The sequence below is a fragment of the Schistocerca serialis genome, chromosome 4, assembly GCF_023864345.2.
Source record: "Schistocerca serialis cubense isolate TAMUIC-IGC-003099 chromosome 4, iqSchSeri2.2, whole genome shotgun sequence".
NCBI lineage: Eukaryota > Metazoa > Arthropoda > Insecta > Orthoptera > Acrididae > Schistocerca > Schistocerca serialis.
In genome coordinates, this window is record NC_064641.1 from 628,566,754 (window position 1) to 628,590,655 (window position 23,902).

A 23,902-nucleotide genomic window follows, 5' to 3' on the forward strand; every position below is an offset into this window, starting at 1 on the left:
ATAGATGTAGATAGTGTACAGTACAATAAAACAGGTTACATGCCTGAAGGGAGCCCTGCACTGAGCAGGGCACACACCCTGTGAATAAGGGTGCACCCAGCAGGTGTCCCCCCCCCCCCCCCCCCCCCCCCCCGGTCCACCCTCACCCCTCACCTTCCAAAAAGTTTTTTTCCAAACTGAAATAAAATCTGACCTGCCACATACACACACACCTCAAAAAGTAGAACATGTAATGGGTACTGAATAGCAACAAGCACATTCAGAATCATTTGCAATTAAAACTATTTCACCATACCCTGTGAATCAGGAGGGAAAAGGAAATCAGAAATAAAATTATGCTCCAAAAAAATATTTTTATAAATTCTTGTAACAAAATTTTATTCTCAATATTTATCATATTGAAAACTAGTGTGCAAACAATTTTCTACATATTAAACTGCTGGACTCATTCTTAGTTATAAAAATTGGTAAACAATTTTTACTTGTTTTCTTTTTGTATGGTACCAAAGGATGCCATCCAAAAATTATGCTTAACATTTAGGACTTGTACAGCAGGAAGCTATTAATAATACTGGATCTATTATAAAATTTACAAACAGCAATACATTATTCAGTCTGCACAAAGTGAAGCCTGCAGTAAATCCTCTCACACACACACACACACACACACACACACACACACACACACACACACACACTTCCTCAAAAAATTAAAATACTTTGAAAACCATGTGAACAACATGAGTCTTTGAGACTGAGATCAATCCTTCATCACCACATTTTGACTTATTAAACACACAACAATATTACAAACTTTTTTGAGTGAGATAATGTATATATACAACTGAATTCTTATAATGAATCAGCCGTAAAAATGGGTTTAAAAGGAATAGCTTTATATATAGAAAATTTACTGCCTATCACGTACAGACTAAAATGCAGTCTCTCTGAAAAAAGGTAAAAACTTAACCTAATATATGACAAACACAACAAACATGTTTCATCTGATCCATATATAAAATTAAACCACTTTATCTCGCAATGATGTGCTTACATAATCTGCAATATATACACAAATGTATTTACATATTCTCATTGACTACAAAGTAAAAAATTCATGATAATGTGATCCATTTATATGATCCACTGTTCTTAGTCATAAAAATATATTGTACAATATGTATCTGTACAGCTTACAATATATATTTACATTATTTTCATTATTATATACAAGAAATTCTGTGCAACCATTATGAATGCTGCAGTAAGTACATGACTCATTTGCATTTCCAGAAAATCTTATTAAATTACAGGAAGTTGAAGATATATAATATTTTGTGCTTTAATATCCATTAGGTAATTAAATAATAGGACTATTAGGGATGAGAAGATAATCTCAAATTCAGTGAACTGGTTCCTGAGGAACTTTTGAAATATGGTTGCTGCAATGGCGGGATCAACTATAAATGGCAACCACTCACAATGAGCCTACAGCTTACCATTTGGTTCCCACCAACAACAGAACTGTCAGCATAGCAAAACCTTTTTTTTAACGTAGCAATGATGTTGCTTTTGTACTAATTAAATCAAAATACACTATATGTACAATAAAATTTATACAAATGCTTTTTTCATATAAAATAAGATTAATGTCTATGCTGACCAGATTGCAATAATACGGGCATTACTGGGACAACAACAGAAAAATAAGTACAATCTCTGTTATTCAAACCTCCTGCCAGAAAATAGTAGTAAAGAAAATTTTTCACACATATCACAGACACTGCATCTGTAAGACGTAGATAAATTATTAATGCTACACAACCAGCACAATAATCAATGCCAAATGGTATCTGTTTAGAACAGTATGTCACAATAATGATGTTAGGTCTTCAAACACGTGGATTAAAAGCTTATAACAGTAGGCAAACATTGTGGTAGCAACTTTTGAAGTATGAGGAGGAATACAGTATTTCTCTGAAGTGTCAAATTTCACTGGGCTGAATTATCAAAAAGCACAGAGAGAACTAAAATTGTGTAACTATGTAGAATTCTTAGAATTAATTTACTTAACATTGGAGAACAAATCACTTTTACCGAGAATAATCACTAGAGCAATCATCAAGCACACAAATGTTTACAACACAGAATTAATTTTAGAAACATAACATTAACTATTGAATAAAAAACAGCAATTTCGTCATTGTTTACTGTCACTGATTACTAGTGCAGCAAGAGTCTGAGAGACAGAAACTTCTGAATTTACCATATTTTAAGGACACTGAGTATAAATCTCTGTTGCAGCTTAAAGCTTTGATATTTCAGTTGAAGATGGCTCGCTTTTCATGCTTAAGAACATAGAGATTAATGGTTGGCTGTTATAATGTTGCAAGTATCCGAGTGAGACCAATGCAGGCTGCCACAACAGTTTGTCCAACTCCCCAGAACAATGCATATAATGCCCGCATTGGCATATTAGAGGAGTCGTACACAAATGCCACAGCAGCACTACTTACCACACCTGAAGTCAAAGGTGCTAAGACACCCATGATTAGGATGAAGACTGGGAAAAACCTGAAAAATAATGTTGATTAGTATGCTACACACAATGCAATAAATTAAATTTCACACTTACAGTTAGGAGTCATATGTTGAATTACAATCAACATAAAACTTCTAAAAAACAAAATCAAAGCAAGCTCAAGGCTTCCCATTATGGAGAGAGATCAGTACTGAATCAATAACTGAGTACCTCGTTAAGTAAGTTTATAACACTATACTTCTAAAAATAGGCTGAATTTATGTAAGTAACATTTTCCTAGTCATACTGCTGGAAGATTTTCCTAGTCATACTGGATAAATGTTAGTAGAAACTAGACTACACTTTAAAAATGAAGATAACTGAAATTGAAGAGGCAGTTACAATTACAAGGCAGGAATGGAACTACTGGATAGCATTACGGACATATAATTTCAAACACAGTATTTTTACCCCATCTTAAGTCAAATAAATAATGGAATTCAACTAAAGCAAAATTATACTATGAAAAATGGAGGTCACAGAGTTTCAAAGACAGCATGACGCAACAACTGACTGAAAAAGGGGATGAATTACAATGGGAAGCTTTGAAGGAAGTACTGAAAGCAACAGAGGATGAACTAAAAGAAGTGCAAAGGCTAACATATTATGTAAACTAAATAAAGAGTCAGAAGTGTTATCTCAATGAGGAAGCCAACATATTAACCTCTGCAGGGGGGAACCTCTGTGGTATACAGTCTAGGTAACAAAATTTATAAAGAAACAGTGACTGTTGTACAATAGGTGTAAAACAAAACACAAGACTTCAGGAGCACAATAGGTGTGAAACAAACAGGAGCGAGCGAGAGAGAGAGAGAGAGAGAGAGAGAGAGAGAATGATATGTGTTTGGTTGTCAAATATGGAATGCATGAACCAGTGAATAAATACCATAGCAGAATATTATTAAAGACCTGTCTCAATTCCTGTCACACAAAAGGGCTATCAGTGACACCAAAGTTAGTGTCTAGATCCTCATGGATGACACAGAAACTAAAACTAAGGATCATTACGCAAAAGCATTTTCAAAGTTTTCTTTGGAAAGAAGGACCCAGAAGTACTGCCAAAGTTTGATTCTTGTATCTTGACAAAATGAGTGATATGGGTACTAGTATCACTGGCATTAAATAAATCCGGAGTAACTAAAATTGAACAAGGTCAAAGTGCCCAATGGAACCCCCTATAAAATTCTATACAAAATTTGCAACTGACTTTTCCCCACTCTTAACCATTACGAACATAAATCACTCAAACCCAAAAACATGACCAATGACTGGAAGAAAGTGTATGTCAAACCCATCTACCAGACAAGTAGAAGTGATCCAGCTGTTGTAGAATCTAAGAACAAGTTGTAAATTCAAACGTAATGAGATATCTTAAACAGATGATTGCCTCCATGCCAACCAGCACAGATTCTGAAGGCAACTGTCACGCAGAACCTTATTCTTGTTCTCCTCACATGACATCCTGAAAGCTATGGGTCAAGGCAGTAACGTGGACGCTGTGTTTCTTGAATCCGACAAAAACATCAGAATCCTTACAGTACCAACCTTTACTAACAAAAATGCAATATGACTGTACATGGCAGTGGTCAAAATTTGTGACTACGCTACAGATTTCTTGGAAGTAAGGAGGTAACATTTTATGCTGTATAGTGAATAATTTACAGACGTAAAAGTAACTTCATGTGTGGTCCATGGAAATGTGTTGGGACATCAGCTGTTAATGTTACATTTTAGTGGGAGGAAGACAACATTAACAGTATGTCAAACTTTTTGCAGATGATGCAGTAATTACAATGATATATTAATTGAAGAGTCTGCACTAATATCCATTCAGATGTTGATAAGATTCAATCAAAGTTGTGTGAAGACTGGCAGTTATCTTTAAATGCCCAGAAATGTAAAATGTGTTCTTTACAAAATGCAGAAAGTAATATTCTTTGACCACACCATCAAAGAGACACCAACTGAATAAATCCAACTTATAAAAACACCTAGGTGTAATAATCGGTCGGGGTATGGACTGGAATGATCACATAGACTCAACTGTGGGTAAGGTAGCTGGCAGATATTGGTTCATGGAATCCATTTAGAAAGGGGATTGCACTTAGAACAAACCTGCAAAGGAGACTGCTTCTACAATATTGCTGAAGTGTAGGGGGACCCTTAACAAACAGAGACAACAAGATAATGAATATATACAAAGGAGGGCAGCTTGAATGTAAGACATTTGTTTGAATCATGAGAGAGTATTATGAAAAAGCTGAAATGACTGAATTGGCAGATGCTGGGAGATAAATGTCAATTATCCCATAATAGCCTACTTACATATCTTCAAGTTCCAGTATTAAGAGAGAACAAAGAATGTATTACAATCCTCTACATGTTGCTCCCATAAGTACATTTTGGACATGGAATGGGAAGAAATCATTATATGTGGTACAATAGGAAGTAGCCTCTAACATGCACTTTACAGTGGTTGGCAGAGTATGGAAGTGGATGTGGATATAAAAGCTATGCAAAAAGATAAAGCCAACCTCAAATACAGGGTGCGCCAAAAAAAAATGTATACACACTTTGAACTGTCATAGACAATTTATTTCCTGTTCTACAAGGTTAAATATCTGTGAGAAAGTAATGTTATGTTTCGTGTGTACATTCCAAGGCTGGCGCAACAGCTAAGTGATGACGATCCAGAGCGAAGGTTAGAATTTTGTGAATGGGTTCAGGAGATGGTGAGACGTGAACCGGGATTTATGGGTAGCATAATTTGGTCAGATGAAGCCCAATTCAAACTCAATGGACCTGTCAATAGGCACAATTGTGGGTACTGGACTGAAGATAATCCTCACATTACAGTTGAAAAGGCTGTAAATTTGCCTGGTGTAAATGTGTGGTGTGGTTTGTCTGCAAGGGGCTCATTGGGCCTTTCTGCTTTGAAAGTACTGTTACTGGAATAACATACAGTACCTAACAATGCTTGCTGACTCCATATTCCCTGCCATTCATGCATTATACGGTAATGATGAGTTTTATTTCCAGCAAGAGGCGCCCCACCGCACTATCATAGGGACGTATGAGGGCACATTTTGGAATGAGATACAGGCGGTGTGCGCAGAAATCTCACTGGACACTTTGGTACGATGTACGGAATCAGTGGTGACTCGTACTCAGAAATGTATTGATGCTGAAGGCCACCAGTTTGAAAATTAATCACATTTGCAAAGTACATTTGTTTTTCCAATTGGACTTTAAGTTTTCCATTTCCAGAAATTTAACATTGTAGAATGGGAAATAAATTTTCTATGACGCTTCAAAGTGTGTATACATTTTTTTGACGCACCCTGTACTTTGATGGCCCAACATACATTCAAATTGACTGAAAAAAGGAAACTAACATAGCAACACAGCAAATGAAACAGAAAAACTGCATTATAGATGCATTAAAAACTGAGATTGACAGGAACTGCAAAGTAAGAACAGCTATATAAACATCAGGACTAGAGGCAAGGTGTATGTCACTTACAGGGAAGTTATACAGACTTTCACAGAAAAGAAAAGAATCCGTATGACATCAAAAGCTCAGATGGCATGCATGTATGAAGCAAAGGTGAGAGGAATGAAAAGTGGAAGGAATGTATAGAAAGGCTATATAAAGCAAAGAAACTTTAAGATTATACACACATAAAAAAAAGTTTTGCGTTGCCTCGGTTTCCGAGAGTTCCAGAACCTGTACAGAAAATTGGAAGAGAGATCAACGTAAGCATCATCACCACCCTTTTTATTGCTCATGAAAACCACACATCGCATGTTGTATTACCATACAGTGAGACCTTCAGAGGTGGTGGTCCAGATTGCTGTACACACCGGTACCTCTAATACCCAGTAGCACGTCCTTTTGCATTGATGCATGCCGGTATTCATTGTGGCATACTATCCACAAGTTCATCAAGGCATAGTTGGACCAGATTATCCCACTCCTCAACAGTGATTCGATGTAGATCCCTCAGAGTGGTTGGTAGGCCACGCCATCCATAAACACCCCTTTTCAATCTATCCCAGACATGTTCAATAGGGTTCATATCTGGAGAACATGCTGGCCACTAGTCGAGCGGTGTCATTATCCTGAAGGAAGTCATTCACAAGACGTGCACTATTGGGGTGCGAACTGTCTTCCATGAAGACGAATGCCTCGCAAATATGCTGCCGATATGGTTACACTGTCGGTCGGAGGATTGCATTCATGTATTGTTCAGCCGTTATGGCACCATCCATGACCACCAGTGGCATACGTTGGCCCCACATAATGCCACCCCAAAACAGCAGGGAACCTCTACCTTGCTGCTCATCAGTGAAGAGAATGCGATGCCAAACCTGAGTGGTCCATTCTGTATGTTGTTGGGCCCATCTGTACCGTGCTGCATGATGTCGTGGTTGCAAAGATGGACCTCGCCATGGATGTCAGGAGTGAAGCTGCGCATCATGCAACCTATTGCGCACAGTTTGAGTCATAACATGATGTTCTGTGGCTGCACAAAAAGCATTATTCAACATGGTGGCACTGCTTTCAGGGTTCCTCCAAGCCATAATCCATAGGCAGAGGTCATCCACTGCACTAGTAGCCCTTGGGCGGCCTGAGCAATGCATGTCATTGACAGCTCCTGTCTCTCTATCTCCTCCATGTCCAAATAGCATCGCTTTGGTTCACTTCAAGTCGCCTGGACACTTCCCATGTTGAGCACCCTTCCTGGCACAAAGTAATAATGCGGACGTGATCGAACTGCGGTATTGACTGTCTAGGCATGGTTGAACTACAGACAACATGAGCCTTGCACCTCCTTCCTGGTGGAGTGATTGGAACTGATCGGCTGTCGGACCCCCTCCATCTAATAGGCACTGCTCATGCATGGTTGTTTACATCTATGGGCGGGTTTAGTGACATCTTTGAACTGTCAAAGGGACTGTGTCTGTGATACAATATCCACAGTCAACATCTATCTTCGGGAGTTCTGGGAACTGAGGTGATGCAAAACTCATTTTGATGTGTGTATAAAAAGTGAAGAGGAAGTGAATAAAAATGAGGCAGCGGTTAAAACGTTGCACAAGAAACTTGACAGAGCACTGAATGACGTAAGCGGAAACAAAGCATCAAGAATTGGTAACATTCCCTCAGAATTATTAAAGATCGTTGGTAAACTAACCATGACCAAATTGTTCCATCTGGTCTGCAGGACATACGAGACATGTAATCTAGGAATAACCTACAGTTCCCTACAGTAACACCCTCATAAATGTACCATACATCATACTTGATAAATACTAACGTGAATTATGGACAAAACGATGGAACAACTAGTAAAACCCAACCTGGGGGAAGAACTGAGGACAAGTTCTGAGAACTTTAGGAACACATGAAGCAATATTGTATTTTCAACTTATCTTAGAAGACAGACTGAAGAAGGGCAAATGTACACTTACAGTTTTTATAGGTTCTGAACCAGCAATTCTGGTTGGAGTAAACTCTTAAAATTCTGAAGCTATTGGACGGCAAAAGTTACCAAAAACTTGTAAAAAAACAGCCTGTAGTTACAGATGTCAAACATGAAAGCATGAAAGGTAAGCAGTAACTGAGAAGGGAGGAAAACAGGGTTGTAGGGTAATCTATCTCCCACGTTATTCAATCTGTACAATAAATAAGCAGTAATGGAAACCAATGAGAAAGTCTGTAAAGACTGTGGCATTATGTGACAGAGAAATGTGGAGCGTGAACAGTAGATGAGAACAAAAGAACTTTTCAGAAGTGCTGCAACAGAAGAATGCAGAAGATTAGATGGGTCAGTTGAGTAACTAATGACGTGATATTGAATCAAATCAGAGAGAGAAGAGCCTCAAGGCACAAATTGGTTAAATGAAGAGATTGGTTGATAGGACACATTCTGAGACACCAAGGAAAAGTTATTTTGATAACAGATGGAAGTTTTGTGTGTGTGTGTGTGGGGGGGGGTTAAAAAGTGTAAAGGGAGAACAAGCCTTGAATACAGTTAGCAAGCTGAAATGAATGTAAGCTGCAATATAAACAAATTAAACAGCTCACACAGGATATGGTAATGTGGAAAGCTGAATCAAACCAGTCTTCAGATTTGTGACTGCAACACCAGCGAGCCTTGTGTGAAGTTGGTAATCTTTATGGGAAGGCAATGATGCGCATGGCCAGGAGGTAATTAGGTAATAGGCGTACCAATAACACAATTATTATAACTGTTGTTATCTGGAACTCTTACAATACAATGTGATTTAAAATATGTGTTATATATTAGAATGATCTCTCACTGTCCACAAAGAAAACATTAAAACAGTAAGTGGTTTATTTTGTACTGAAATTGAAGTACATAATTTCTGTGGGTTAGTATGGGTAGAGTTCATTCTTGACAGTTGGAATAAAGTAATAACTGGATTGTTTTACTGACCTCCAAACTCAGATAATATGACTGCTGCATGACTCAAAGAAAACTTGAGTCTAATTTCAAACATGTACCTGATTCATATAACTGGTGGTGACTTCAATTTACCCTTGATATGTTGGCAAAAAAACATGTTTAAATCTGGAGGTATGCATAAAACATCATCCGAAATTGTGCTAAACACATTCTCTGAAAATTATTTTGAACAATTAGTTCATGAGCCAATTCGAATAGTAAATGGTTTTGAAAACACACTAAACCTCTTAGCAATGAATAATCCTGAGGAAATAACGAGCATAAAAATGGATACAGGGACTAGTGAACACACAGTTGTAATAGCAAGACTGAAATACTGTAACTCCCAAATCCCACAAAATATAAATTTATTCCAAAAGGCAGATAATAATTCTGCACTGGTGCCTTCCTTATACACAATTTCCACTACTCCCACATTACAATGTAAGTGTAGAACACATGTGGTTTGAATTCAAAGAAATACTATTGACAGCACTTGAGAAATTTATGTCAAACAAATTAACAAACAATGGAGCTGATCCTCCACGATACACGACACGCCTGAACACTTTATTTTTTTTTTTTTTTAAAAAAAAGGGGCATGCCAAATTTAAACGATCGCAAAATCCCCAAAGATTGGTAGATTTTTACAGAAGGTCAAAATTTTGTGCAGTCTCCAATGTGAGGTGCTTATAATAATTTCTATAACAAAACCCTGTCTCAAAACTTAGTAGAAATTGGTTTGTAAATAAAGTATGGTAGTTACAACACACAATCAATGCCTTCTCTGCATGATAGCAATGGAAATACTATAAATAACAGCGCAGCTTAAGCAGAGTTACCACACACAGCCTTCTGAAATTCCAATTAACTGAAGGTCTAAGTCATTTTCATAAAGATTACAAAAAAATTCGAAGCCTCAGATGAGATTCAAACCCTTAACCTCCTGATCAGGAGGCCCTTGCTGTGACCATTACACTACGCAAACAATCCATATTTTTCTTTAACACACAAATTCACCAAACAGCCATGCAAATTGAGAAGTTAATTTATTTTGTTTTCGTTACCATTTTCAACAACTCAATATGCCATCTTCAGGCCCCATATGCACCTCTCAAAAATTACTGATATTGTCATACTGGGTGCATCTGCTTCTGGATGTTGTGGATTGTCGAGTGCTTCCTTCGGAGACTTGACTGCAACTGCAATCTGTATTTTTTTTTTTTTTAAGCTCCGGAGCATCATACGAAACTCCAATTTCTTTTCCCCAATGGCTATTTGCAAATGACGGCCCCCCAGGCTGAATGGCTGCAGGGTGTGATACCAGGAGCATTAACGTCACTGTATGGACATTTTCAAACTATCAATCCTACTGTCTACTGCTGGGGACATCTCATTGTCAGTGTAAATATATGCTTGATCCAAATGAAAACCACACATGTATATGTGTGTGTGTGTGTGTGTGTGTGTGTGTGTGTGTGTGTGTGTGTGAAAGAAAGAGAGGATCAAAATGGTCAAATGTTTTGTGAAATGATTTGCCTAAAAGTAAGAAATAAAATAGAGTAAAGAAACATTTGATGCACCTCATTTGCTGTGCATGATTTTGGGCATCTTTCAAAAGCATCTGACATATTCCCTAATCTATTTTATTTCTTTTTAGACAAATCATTTCACACAACGTATGACCAACTTTTTTATTTTCAAGTTTTGCTCAAAAAGATTGTTCTTATTGAAATTTCATTTGTTTTCCTAGTGTCTTCTGTCTTCAAAATGTGCTGGACTTAGTACTCCACAATTAAATATCACACCAATATAAATTTTTATGTGCAAATTAGCTAGGCCTTTAAGAGATGAACTTTGATACTTCATTTCAGCTGTTTCATGAAATATTTCAATTTTCCCCTCAAATCACTAATTAAGTTTTTCTTAATTACCCCGATTTTTTAAAGCTATTAATCCACCCACCCCCCTCCTCACCACCCTCTCCATTCCAAAACTAGACCTCACACCCATCAATTTGATACTCCATTTGTCAATTTACCACTCTGTACAACTTCTTACACTACAAAAATTAGGACAAGACAGCTATTGTGGAATTTATTAAGCAAAACAGCACCAGTAGCCTGTCACTTGGTAAGCAAATCCCTATCAGCCTGTCACTTGTTTACTAGGTGGCAGAATCGTGCAGGTGCTTGAACACCAAACAAGAACATTGTACAAGCTGCTGCCCCCTACTAGACACTTGCACCGGCGATGAACAATGTTTTGCATTGTGAAGACATAAAATCTATTTAAATTCAATGTAGAATGTTATTCCAGTATGGTGATGCATGTTTGATTCAGCAATGGTATGAATAAAGTCACAAGTCTGAAACACTAAAATATCCATGGCTGACGTCCTCACCTGGATCAGGCATCACATCATAACTCCAGGAAACACCACAGCTGTTGACGACATCACAATGGAAAAACTGCCTATTACCACTGGATGTACCCTCTACCAGGCATCTCATATTGGTTTGCAGAGCATATATGTAGATGCAAGTAATGACACTGAATGAACTGTAAACTTAAGTCATGGATGAGCACACCACATTATCCCGAAAGTTCTCCAATTTCACAGTCTACTTGATGATATCTGAAGTTTGTCTTTCCCATTTGTTATATGCACTAGATCTTTACGAGAATTATTTACATATGTTTCCACAACTAAAAGAAACATTGGGCTATCAGCAGTTCTGTTCAATGTAGTTGTGCACCATACAGTGCACAAATAGTTGCAGTGTCTCCTAAATGAATTCTACTCCAAGGGAATTCAAAAACTTTGTAGGTTATGAATAACAGTGATGGTAGTTTTGTGATGCACACACAACAAATAATTCTTAAAAAGATTTTCACTGGATTCACCTTGTGAGTTGTAAAATTGGGACATCAATATTTAAAATGAAAAATTACAAAAACAAAAATCAGAACAACAGATCAGGATAAAAATGTAATTGGGAATACAATAAAAGAATGTTGGCTTTCTAAGCAAATTTCACTGACAATTATTTCTGGCTACTTATCCAAGTAATGGTTTCGTCTTGCTGCAGAAATTCAACAAGTATCTTAATTGTCATTCTATGGCAAAGTGCAGGAGCCACTTAGAAAGCCACTTTTATTGACATGTCCTCAACCCTCCTGTCCCAAGGGAGAATCTTGCTGACATTTCCATATCTTTACAAGTGAGAGCTCTGGTCAGTGATGGAGGATATGGTAGTGAGCAGCTATCTTGTACGAAGTATCAGATAAACTGAAGCCCTCGATAAAACAAAAAATCATCAATTATGGAGTCATGCAATAAATGTTGGACCTAACAGAGCAACAGTCGAAAATTGGGGGTTTTGGGTAGGCACAAAATAAAATCTAAAATAAGAACCACAATAAATGAAAATCTTAACACAAAAGCAACAAGAAAAGCATGATACAACAATTGGTATCGGACACAATAAAAACTGCTAACTAACTGCAATTGGTATCGAAAACATCACCTGATCTATACAGCTCAACCCAAAAGACTGATAAAAATAAAGAAAACCAATACACACACATAAACAGCAAAAAGACATAGCAATTAACAAAATGCAGTACCGAAAACATCACTTCACCTATATAGCTCGACAGGAAAGCCCAAAAACAGATATCAATACAGATAGTAAACTATCATAGCAATTAAACAAAAATGAAAAGTCAACTTATTAGGTGAGATTAAAAAAAGCCATCCCTCTTCAAAATCAATTTAAAACAACAAAAACCTTCTAAAATCACAAAAGAGAAGCAAAAGCCAATGTCATGAACAAAACAAACCCAGTGTAAACCTTACCTTTCCCACATACTACATGACAAAATGAAAACCAATCAATCATGGTATGTTCACTGACATCTGTTTCATGCACAGCATATCTGACAGAACATACATAAAAAATAATATGTTAATATAACTGCAACTGACAAACTAAGCTGAATCATTCAAACAAAACCACTTTGCTGACTGACTACCACAAATAACCACGTGGACATCTCCACATATATCCGTCAGAAGAACGACTGGTAGATAATTTAGTCAGCTTCTTGTTCTGAACACATATGACATTTGCAGTAATCACTGATCACGTTTAACTTCTGGAGAAAAGTAACTATGGACTGTAAATCTTCCATTTCGTGTCACAACATACAGTTACTGAACTTAACTGACAGCTATTTCAAACTACGCAACACAAAAGCACAGAGAAAGCAAACCAGGCTAGAGCACAAACTAGAGGTAACATGTACTTACCTCACATGCCTTCACCAGCACAAATCACACCGTTCTCCACAAACCCTATACAGACTACAAACACAGCATAAACTAATGCGACTAGCAACCTCCAACAAATCAAACCAACAATCCGCAAACTTATGATGTCAAGGCTCAAAAGCCGACAGGTAGTATCAAAGGCTCAAACTGATCCCTGTAGACTAAAAAACTGCACAAAATATGTTCGCCTTTTGTCTAGACCTTTCCTCTATTCTGTTGGCTTACACTTCAAAGTGGGTAACCAGAAAAACTGTCACAATCAGTAATCTCTGCAAGAGAAATAGGCTACAAAACAGTCCAAGATGTGCCTGAGAATGCGGAACACAGATACAACTCTAGTGTCATTGTCAATGTAACACTGAAAAAAGGGAATGAGCAACAACATCTATGTCGAAACTTACGGGCAGATTGAAACTGCGCGCTGTGCTGGGACGTTAACACAGAACCTCGCCTTTCGTAGCCAATGTTCATACTGGTTCAGTTTATCCAGCCGCAACTCTCAACCTCTCCTCACAGCTTCACATCAGACAGCACCTTTCTTTGGTATAACCGAAGTTCATGGTACCAGGTCTTGGTCTGGACCCGTGACCTCATCAAAATGGCAGACATCCCTATTTCAAGCTTATACAATATGGCAGCCATGACATCATTCATTCATACATGAAAAGAGACAAATAATATGAACAACATTTAACTGCAGAACTAACATGAAACTAATGGGGCAACCATGGGGATGGGAGTTTTGGACAGGGAAAAACTAAATATGACAATCCTAATAATGAAGACATACAAAAACAAATATCAATGCAAAAATCAAGCAAAAAAGCTTAAACAAAGTGACATTTAAGAAAACTAGTATCTGGAGGAGGAGGGGGGAGAGAATAAGAAGAAATACCGGAAATTTCATGTGATCTACACAGCTCAAATAAAGACCACAAATCCACAATGTGGGATCACACATAGATACCATCCCTCTGGTATTCTACAGTTGGTAATGGAATGGCAAGTTTCCACCTGACACCGGTAGCAGTCCCGGAGGATCTGGTGGACCCAATGGTGCATGTCTGCTGAGCCACACCTCAGAGCTCTGTACTTCGAGCGCCCTCTGCTGCCACAATATGGGACGACCAGTGGTAGCCCCTCAACCCACTCCTGCTTGGAGCCACTTCGCTATGCAAACCCTACCTAAATGCATCTCAAGACTCAATCGTTCATTCTTTACTACAGTGAGCCTTATCCTAGATAACACTGTGACAGCTGAACTCTCTTTACTGCTGCCATATTTTTAAAGAGTCTTTATAAGCTTGGAGAAATACAAGTTATTAAATAAATCACCTGTTGGTTGTGTTATTTTGTTCGCTAGCCATTTCTGCTTTGCCCAGCCTTACAACAACAACAGTTGGTGCACCACTCTGTAGCCCACTTCTCATTGCCATTGAGACCAAAGTTGTACGTAACACACAAAATGCGCACATACTGTAGCTCTGAAACCGGTACCAGGAATTTCACTTTATCTCTATAGCTCAATCAAAACCAACAATACCTCAAAACCAAACAGTACCAAACAGTACCAAACACATAACTTGACCTACGTAACTGAACTGAAGTCCATTGTATCACAAAACCAAAACCCACGCACCTAACTAATATTGAAAAACTAGCTGCACCAATGTAGGTTAAATAAACTCCACGATACCTACAAATCTCTATCCAACATAATTACCAACTACGGGACTAGTGCAGCAGGGGATACAACCCGTCGGCTTTGGACAATGACGTCACAAGTGGCCAATCGAGAAGCGATTCTTCTTAGTGTTGTAGCTCCCTTCAGTGGCTGATAAGTGTTTTTTGACTTTAAAAAAAAAAAAATCTCACGAGATAGGATAAACAGATCCACTTTATTAAGCAATCAGTAAAAAAACTAAACTGAAACATAACAGCAAAAGCGAAAATGGTAAACTGCTCTCTGGCGGCTTGTGACGTCCTTGTCCAAAGCCGACGGGTTGTATCCCCTGCTGCACTAGACCCCCAACTACTATGGGCACAACACAAAAATACATAAAAAATTGCATTAACACCTTTTCGATATACAAGAAACACCTGATTGAACATATAAACATACATACTTACCAACCGAAGTAACCCAGCATGCAAATTCGTCTATCTAGCAATAACAGAAATAATGTGTCATCAACATAATCTCCCGAATGGACAGCCCAGAATTCTCAAACCAGACGTTCCTGTGGATTTAAAGCCATACACTGTTCTGCAGGCAACACCACTTACGCTGGCCCAAGATGCAGCAATCTCCTACCTTCTCCTCAAATGTGACACTACATGTAATTGGCAATTAAACCAAGTAACCGTAGGAATTTAATCATGGTCAACACATCCCCTCATTGCAGCTTGCAGGAACCTACTTGAGAACATCACTGTCATATCCATAACTGATCACAGAATGAAGGCATTCATGACCGAATGACATAGCTGCTGGTAACCCTTCCGGCATGTGAGGTCGTGGTCCAAGAAACTTTCCATTTCTGACGTTTCATCCAGGATTGCACTGGACATCTTCAGAGGCACTCCTCCGCTGAGTCTTGCCGACTGACTGGTCAGACGTCTGAGAGCGACATATATACTGTAGGAAAGGGGGCATGGTTGAAGTAACACATGATAAGCAGAGATAATCCTTGTCAAAGATAAAAGTCAACTATCGACAGTCGTCTTGTCAAAGATAAAATTGTATAGCAATTCTGCAGAGTTACTGTCCATATGTCGCTAAGTTTCATTGCCTTCTCTGCATAGTCATGCATAACAATTTGACTTTGTAGATAAAATTTCTGCTTCAGAAAACTTCACTTTGTGGTTTCCTGACTGAAGAGAATGCTCTACTACAGCAGATCTCTCTATTTTTCCTAGTCGGCAAAGACTTTTGTGCTCTTTTAGCCGTGTATTTACGCTCCTCTTCGTAGTTCCAATATAAACTTTACCACACGTACACTGAATTTTGCATACACCACATGTCGACAGAGGAAGGTGTTTATCTTTCACAGATCAGAGTACTTGACTTATTTTCTTTGTTGGTCTAAAGACCAGTCTGATGTCAAGTTTCTGTAAAATCTTACCGATCTGATCCATTACTTTTTTAATAAAAGGGAGAGAAACTGTATTTTTCTGTTGTCATGGTTCATCCTTGTCCTTTGGTCTTCTGTTCCTTGGTCGTAAAATTCTCTTTACCTCTTTCCCTGAGTAGCCATTTTTCTCAAAGGCTTCCTTCAAATGTTTTGTTTCAGCATCCAGGTGTTTTGATGTGCATATCTGTTCAGCTCTATCGAGGAGACTTTTAATCACACCTCTATTTTGTTGTGGATGGTGATTGGAGTTTTTATGCAAACATCTGTCAGTATGTGTTACTTTCCGAAAAAATTTATGTTCCAAACTTCAGAACTTTGGAACATAAAGTTTTTGGGAAAGTAACACATACCGACAGACATTTGCATAAAAACTCCAATCACCCTCCACAACAAAAGAGAGGTGTCATTAAAAGTCTTGTCAATAGAGCTGAACGGATATGCACATCGGAACACCTGGATGCTGAAATAAAACATTTGAAGCAAGCCTTTGAGAAAAATGGCTACTCAGGGAAAGAGGTAAAGAGTATTTTATGACAAAGGAACAGAAGACTAAAAACAAGGATAAACCACGATGATGGAAAAATACAGTTACTCTCCATTTTATTAAAAAAGTAATGGATCAGATTGGTAAGATTTTAGGAGAAACATGACATGAGACCGGTCTTTAGACCAACAAAGAAAATAAATCAAGTACTTTGATCTGTGTAAGATAAATGCCCTCCTCTGTCGACATGTGGTGTATACGAAATTACGTGTGGTAAAGTATATCTTGGAACTATCAAGAGGAGCATAAATACACAGCTAAAAGTGCACAAAAGTCTTTGCCAACTAGGAAAAATAGAGAGATCAGCTGCAGCAGAGCATGCTCTTCAGTCAGGAAACCACAAAGTGAAGTTTTCTGAAACAGAAATTTTATCTACAAAGTCAAATTGTTATCCATGACTATGCAGAGAAGCCATTGACTTTTATAAGCATCAGGATAATTTTAACAGAAAAGAGGAGGCAATGAAACTTAGCGACATATGGACAGTAGCTCTGCAGAATCTCCAGACAATTTTATCTTTGACAAGATGACAAGCGATAGTTAAGTTTTATCTTTGACAAGAATTATCTCTGCTTATCACGTGTTACTTCGACCATGCCCCCTTTCCTACAGTATATACGTCGCTCTCGGATGTCCAACCAGTCAGTCGGCAAGACTCAGTGGAGGAATACCTCTGAAGATGTCGAGCACAGTCCTAGAGGAAACATCATCAGGAACGGAAGAGTTTCTTGGACCATGACCTCACATCCTGAAAGGTTTACCAGCAGCTATATCCATAACTAACAAAAAATAGCACATAAAATGAAATCTCCAAACGTAAACAATATTGTGCACTAATAATTCCAAGCCTGAAAATGAATCTATTACCCATCAAAATAACTCACTAACAAACCACCAGAAACTTTCCCAATATTATTCCCACAAGCCGCACTCAAGGAGTCCAAGGAATCACTAACATCAGTCACAAACACTTTAGAAACATAACCATTCCACACTACATAGTACCACAGCATATTCAAACCTGCTCTCTGCACACACAATCCATTTCAAACACAACTCGCCTTCATGATGTCACGCAAAACAATACAGTTACATTACTGTGCAAAGCAGACAGGAGGTATCGCAAACTTCTATTGACCACCTCTCACCCACCTTCCAATCTGTTTCGCAAGGATTCCAAAAATGTAAACATCAATGGCATTGACCAATCCATCCTCAGCTGAAGAATGAACCCTCCACCACACATTGTACAGGGGCTTTCAGAGTATACATGTGGACATAGAGCATCAAACATTTATCTGTGGTAGAATTCATGACAATAAATTATTTTTACGGTAAAGACAGTTGCCAAAGTAGTAAACAAAGACAACTACTGCTACCTGCAGATATCTACTGACAGAAAATTGAGACATACAAGGAAGCAAAGAGCACTCTTTGCCACTGTAATATGGATCATCACCTCCATTGGCAATAGCTCAAGCGAACACACGGCCTATGAAAATCACAAACAAGGAACACTATTGTCTCAAACACTGAACATGGAAATTCACCAGCATACTGTATGGACAAATGAGCCTGGACAACTGTGATTTCTATTTGCTCTGGCATCATACCTCTCTTCGCACATGCTATACCAAGGTTTATTGGGTTACTGGAGAGTCACTTAAACAAGAATACAGTAAATGTGGGTCAGCATGCACACTCAACACCAGTTACTTTCAATGTTGTAGCACATTCTATGTTGATATTAAAAGTATCACTTCTGAATCTCCTGCAATACCAACTACTGTGACGAAACAGTTCTCTGACTTTGTCATCTCACAGACCTGATGAAATGTTATAGGACTGCTATTTGCACCTGTTGACTATTGCTGGGTGCTATTGTTGGAACTGTCCTACATGGGATTCATGGAATATGATTGATGTACTGAGATGCAAATAAAAATAGTTGGTACTTGACATCAGACAGGTCCAAGAGTTTTTTCTTAACATTTTAGTGTTCTTCATCTCTACCAATGCTATGACTATATGAAACATGAGAAGTTATGCCTTGATTCTGATTATACAGTTAACTGTAGATCCCCTTATAACTGGTTGGGTATATTAGTTTTCAGGTCAGAATAAAGCAAGGCCATACCAGCCCCAATACAACCAAGAGTAGCTATGTGTCAAACACACATTACACTACAGAAATAATTTAAGAGTAGAGGAGACCATTCACTGAACTGCATAAGTGTTGAGTCATGAACAGGCACACAAATGAAAATTTGTGTGTGTCACAGTGGCTCGATGCTTCTGATATCTACTGGATGGTCTCCTTTATTTCTAAATTATTTACATTCTGCCAGCACTTTATAGTATATTTGTACATTACACTTGTCACACGGGCTACAAGGAGACAGGTCTGCGATGAGGAAAAAAGTCAAAGATGTACATTTAATTTAAGTGCAACACTATGAAATGACACTACTGTATTACAGTGCCAATTTTAATTACACATTAACTAACAAAAGTAAATTTAAAGAGTTCTGAAAGAGACTCCTCTACGCGCGAAAGGAGTTTCCAAGTTGAAAGTTCTTTAATTCAGTCTTAAGCTTCACTACATTATCCATAAGAAAGTAGTGTTCTGATAAGTTGTTGAAAACGTTTACCTATATATTTGACTATTTTCTGGGGTCAACGGAAGCATCCGATTCCACCCGTCTGCTTTGACCCGTGACGTAAGGCTGTTGTATGTGACGTCATGACGGTGTGGAAATTAGTTTGTGAGAGTGGCGTGTTTGTAGGTGTCGTTTTGATGTGATCGGTGGTGCTCTCTGGTGGTGTGTTTATGTGTTTTTGGTTTAGTTTGCGTGTGTGGCGTGTTTATAGGTGGCGTATTGTTGGGTCAGTGGTTCTCTCTGGTGGTGTGTTTATGGGTAGCATGTTATGTGGAATACGGGGTTCATTTGTGTAGTATTATTGCACGTGTGTGGTATCAGTAGTGACTGTGCTTTCAGCGGAATATTTTTCAGTGAGTTAACAATTTTGGTTTTGTTATGTCGACGTTATTGTAATTTTTTTTCTGTTTTTCATTTGTGAATTTTGGTAAATTGCCTTGTTTATGTCTTTGGTAGGTATGGATATGACTGACAAGGTCAACAGTTTTCGGTTGTCGGCGATGATTGGGGACAGTGCATTGTCTCTAATAAAATTTCTTCAACTATTCGGATTTTTGGATGAAGTGTTCAGTGTGTCGTGAAGAAATGAGGCTTACTAAAGTTCCGGTGTCTCTGACCAGGGACAGCTATATGTGGAGATGTAAGAATAACAGGTCAAGGGAAGTGTTCAATTCCAATTTTGATTTTCTATGGCTTTTTTTATGGTACTATTAACTGTGGTGGTGGTGAAAGTTTTGAGATTTATAGTGTGGTATCGGTAGTTGCTGTTGACCTACATAGGTCAAGGGAAGTGTTTGATTCCAATTTTGTTGGTTTATGTTTTTTGAGGTAGTGATGATTGTGGATGTGGTTGTAGTTTTGGGTTTCATGATTTGGTACCGGTAGTTTCTGTTGACACATAAGTCAAGGGAAGTGTTCGATTCCAGAGGATATTGTTTTTGGTTGATTTTGGGAAGGTTGTGATCGTTTTATTTTATCGTTTGGTTTAGTGGCATGTGTTAATTTTTAGTTTGTTCCCACCCAAAAACCCCAAATTTCCCTTGCTTGTCCCATTAGTTTCATTATATGAGGGTGGGTCAAATGAAAATCTTAAATTTGTAATAACAAATTGAAATTTCACGCCGTTATCCTATAAGTCGGTAAGCGTGCTACAAACAGCATGCAGAATGGCCTGTGGGTGGCAGCATAGTGCAGATGTACACATACCGTCACATGGCAGTCTGTTATTCGGTTTTTGCGTAGTGAAGGTGTGAAACCTATTGAAATTCATCAACGAATGAAGGTTCAGTACGGTGATGCATGTTTGTCACAGCAGCAAGTCTACGAATGGAGCAGGAAGTTCGCAAATGGTGTGACTTCAGTGGAAGATGCTCCTCGTTCAGGTCAGGCACAACAAGTTGTGACTCCACAGAACATTGCAGCAGTTGAAGCCATAGTGAAGGAAAACTGCCAAGTGACACTGAATGACATTACAGCATGTTTACAGATTAGTCATGGGTCAGCACACCACATTGTGCATGATGTGCTCCAGTTTCACAAAGTGTCTGCAAGATGGGTGCCATGGCAGCTGAGTCCTGAAACGAGAGAACGACGTGTTGATGCTTGTGAAGAACTACTATGGCACTTTGAATGAGAAGCTGATGGCTTTCTTGCACGAATTGTTACTGGGGATGAAACCTGGGTTCACTTCCACCAACCGGAAATGAAGAGAGCGAGCAATGAATGGCGTCATTCCTCATCACCAAAGCCAAAGAAGTTTTGAACAGAACCATCGGCAGAGTAGGCTATGCTGACACTCTTTTGGAACGAAAAAGGCGTCATTTTGGAACAATAAATGCCTAGAGGGACCTCTGTCACCAGTGTATCATACAAATATCTCCTAAAAAATCATCTGTGGCCTGCAATCAAATCAAAGCGACATGGATTGCTATCAGCAGACTGTGTCTTTTGCAACATGACAATGCAAGGCCTCACACTGCCCGTACAACAGTTGCAAAAATCACAGACCTGCATTTTGAGTGTCTTCCTCATCCACCATACTCGCCAGACCTTGCCCCAAGTGATTTCTATATGTTTGGACCACTCAAAGCAGCAATGGGAGGAAAGAAGTTCAGTTCTGATGAAGAAGTACGTCATGCGGTGCACGAGTGGTTGCGCGGACTACCAAAAGAATTTTTTTCTAAAGGAATTTATGCACTTTGTAAGTGCTGGAGGACTTGCATTGAGTGTGGGGGAGATTATGTTGAAAAGTGATACAGCTTTGTACCACTTCTGCACAATAAATAATATTTTAAAAAATATTTAAGGTTTTCGTTTGACTCCCCCTCATATTTTTTGGAGAAATACGTGTTTGTTGGTTTTTTGATTTATTTTTGTGTTTGTTATGTTTACGTAATGATGTCATAGACGTGATATGGGAGTAGTTGTGAATGATCGTTCCCACCATATTGGTGACGTCCTTGGTCAAAGCAGACTGTTCACACAAACTAAGTTGACACCCTGCACAGTGGCTAATGGGAACAATGGTAAATGCATTTCTCATTTACTGTCACTCCTGTCAGTCACTGTACCAAGCGTCAACTTAGTTTGCATGAACAGTAGTAATTATGTTTTGTTTCGGACCAAGCATAAGTACAAAAGCATAGAAAAGACTACGAAGTAACTGATCTTTACAAGTTTCATCTAAGAGCCTTACCATCATGCTCAACTGCAGTAAAGTGACTTACAAAATATGTCCAGTTCTAAAAAGTAGCATTTGAAGATATTAATTATTTTCATTGCTTCACATAATAACAAACTTTCTCTGAAGAGCTGGTAAAAACTCACGTGAAGAGCGTAGAATTCCTTCACACATATTGAAAGAAAAGGTCCAACAATATATGAAAATATTCACTACTAGTTGTAATGGAACTATATAGTACCACAGCGGTGTAATATTGGCCCTTGCCAACTACCAACAAGTTTTATCAAATAAGAACTAGGGAGTCTAGAACACAGGATAAGTTCATCAAAACATTAAGTCACACACTTCCAAACCTAACACATGGCCAATGATTGCTTTGCTCTACATTAAAAGTGGCTGAATACTTCGACAATTTCTTACTGCAAAATTGAATCTCCTGCCTCCTCCGTGTAATATCTTCCTTGTATCTCTTATATTAACATCACTTCACCCAACATTATTCCTCCAAATAAAAATACATTCGTCATTAGTTCCCGCTAATTACTTAAAAATGTTCCACTTCCAGGGAATGACATATTATTTCATCATAGTGTTGTGTTATTTTGTGAGGGTATGTGCATAAAATACATCACGGCATGTATTCTGCAAGTAACAATACACAACAGTTATATAAGTCAACACAACACCAACAGCATTGACTTCTAGGGTTTTGTCAAACAATAGCAAACTTACTTGCCATAAATGTGTTTCCTGAGTGTTGCAAATGCTATAGCTGCAGCAACTGCATGGACGAAGACTGAAGAGAGAAGTGCCCAGAGGAACACATGGTACCACATTTCTGGAAACAAGCATAACGATTACCTATGTCTTCTTACCAGTGGCTTCAGCAAATGAGTAGAGGTATATTTGGCTCTTACCAGCAAAAGTGTTCAGTGGATCATTTTGGGCGAGACTTATAGTAGCACCACTATCAACCTCTGGAATTTGTGACTCCGTTGACATTATGAAGTGATGAATTGCTTATCCAAACAATTCTCTCTCTCTTAAACTTCAAGTGTCGTATAAAGTTATTTCTAGTTGTTCCATTATAATAAAGGTCGAATAGAGTTTGGAAAAGCCTGAAATCTGTTGCTCCTGAACATTAATTTTCGACCTTGACCACCTCGCCCCCTCGCTACCAGCGCATGAAAATGAGCACAGTATTCTTCCAGAATTATTTACTTTCTGCTATTCAAATTGTTTTGTTGTTAAAAGTCCGGCAAGTTTAACTATCAAAGGAAAACATGACATCGGGTCTCTGCCGTAGAACCCTCGGTAAATGATAATGCCAGTACCTTTTGAAACGGGAGATCATGATGACTCTTGTCCCCTATTTACATACGGAGAAAACACTACCGAACACAATTTCATGTCATTCACATACCTTACTCCTCGCCACCATAACGTGTTTGAACTCTCTGGTCCGACACCAAAGACGCATAACCGAATCAC

The 23,902-nt window shown here is 38.4% G+C and overlaps 1 protein-coding gene across 1 annotated transcript; it reads right to left on the minus strand.

The window, feature by feature from the left end:
* Positions 1-369: 369 nt before the first annotated feature.
* Positions 370-23,883, minus strand: LOC126475455 (transmembrane protein 170A). Its single transcript, XM_050103333.1, has 3 exons — positions 23,329-23,883; positions 23,144-23,249; positions 370-2,574 (listed from the first exon to the last, which is right to left on the minus strand). Exons 1-3 carry the CDS (start codon positions 23,411-23,413, stop codon positions 2,379-2,381), a joined length of 387 nt encoding a protein of 128 aa, XP_049959290.1. The 5' UTR covers positions 23,414-23,883; the 3' UTR covers positions 370-2,378.
* Between the last annotated feature and the right edge of the window lie 19 nt (positions 23,884-23,902).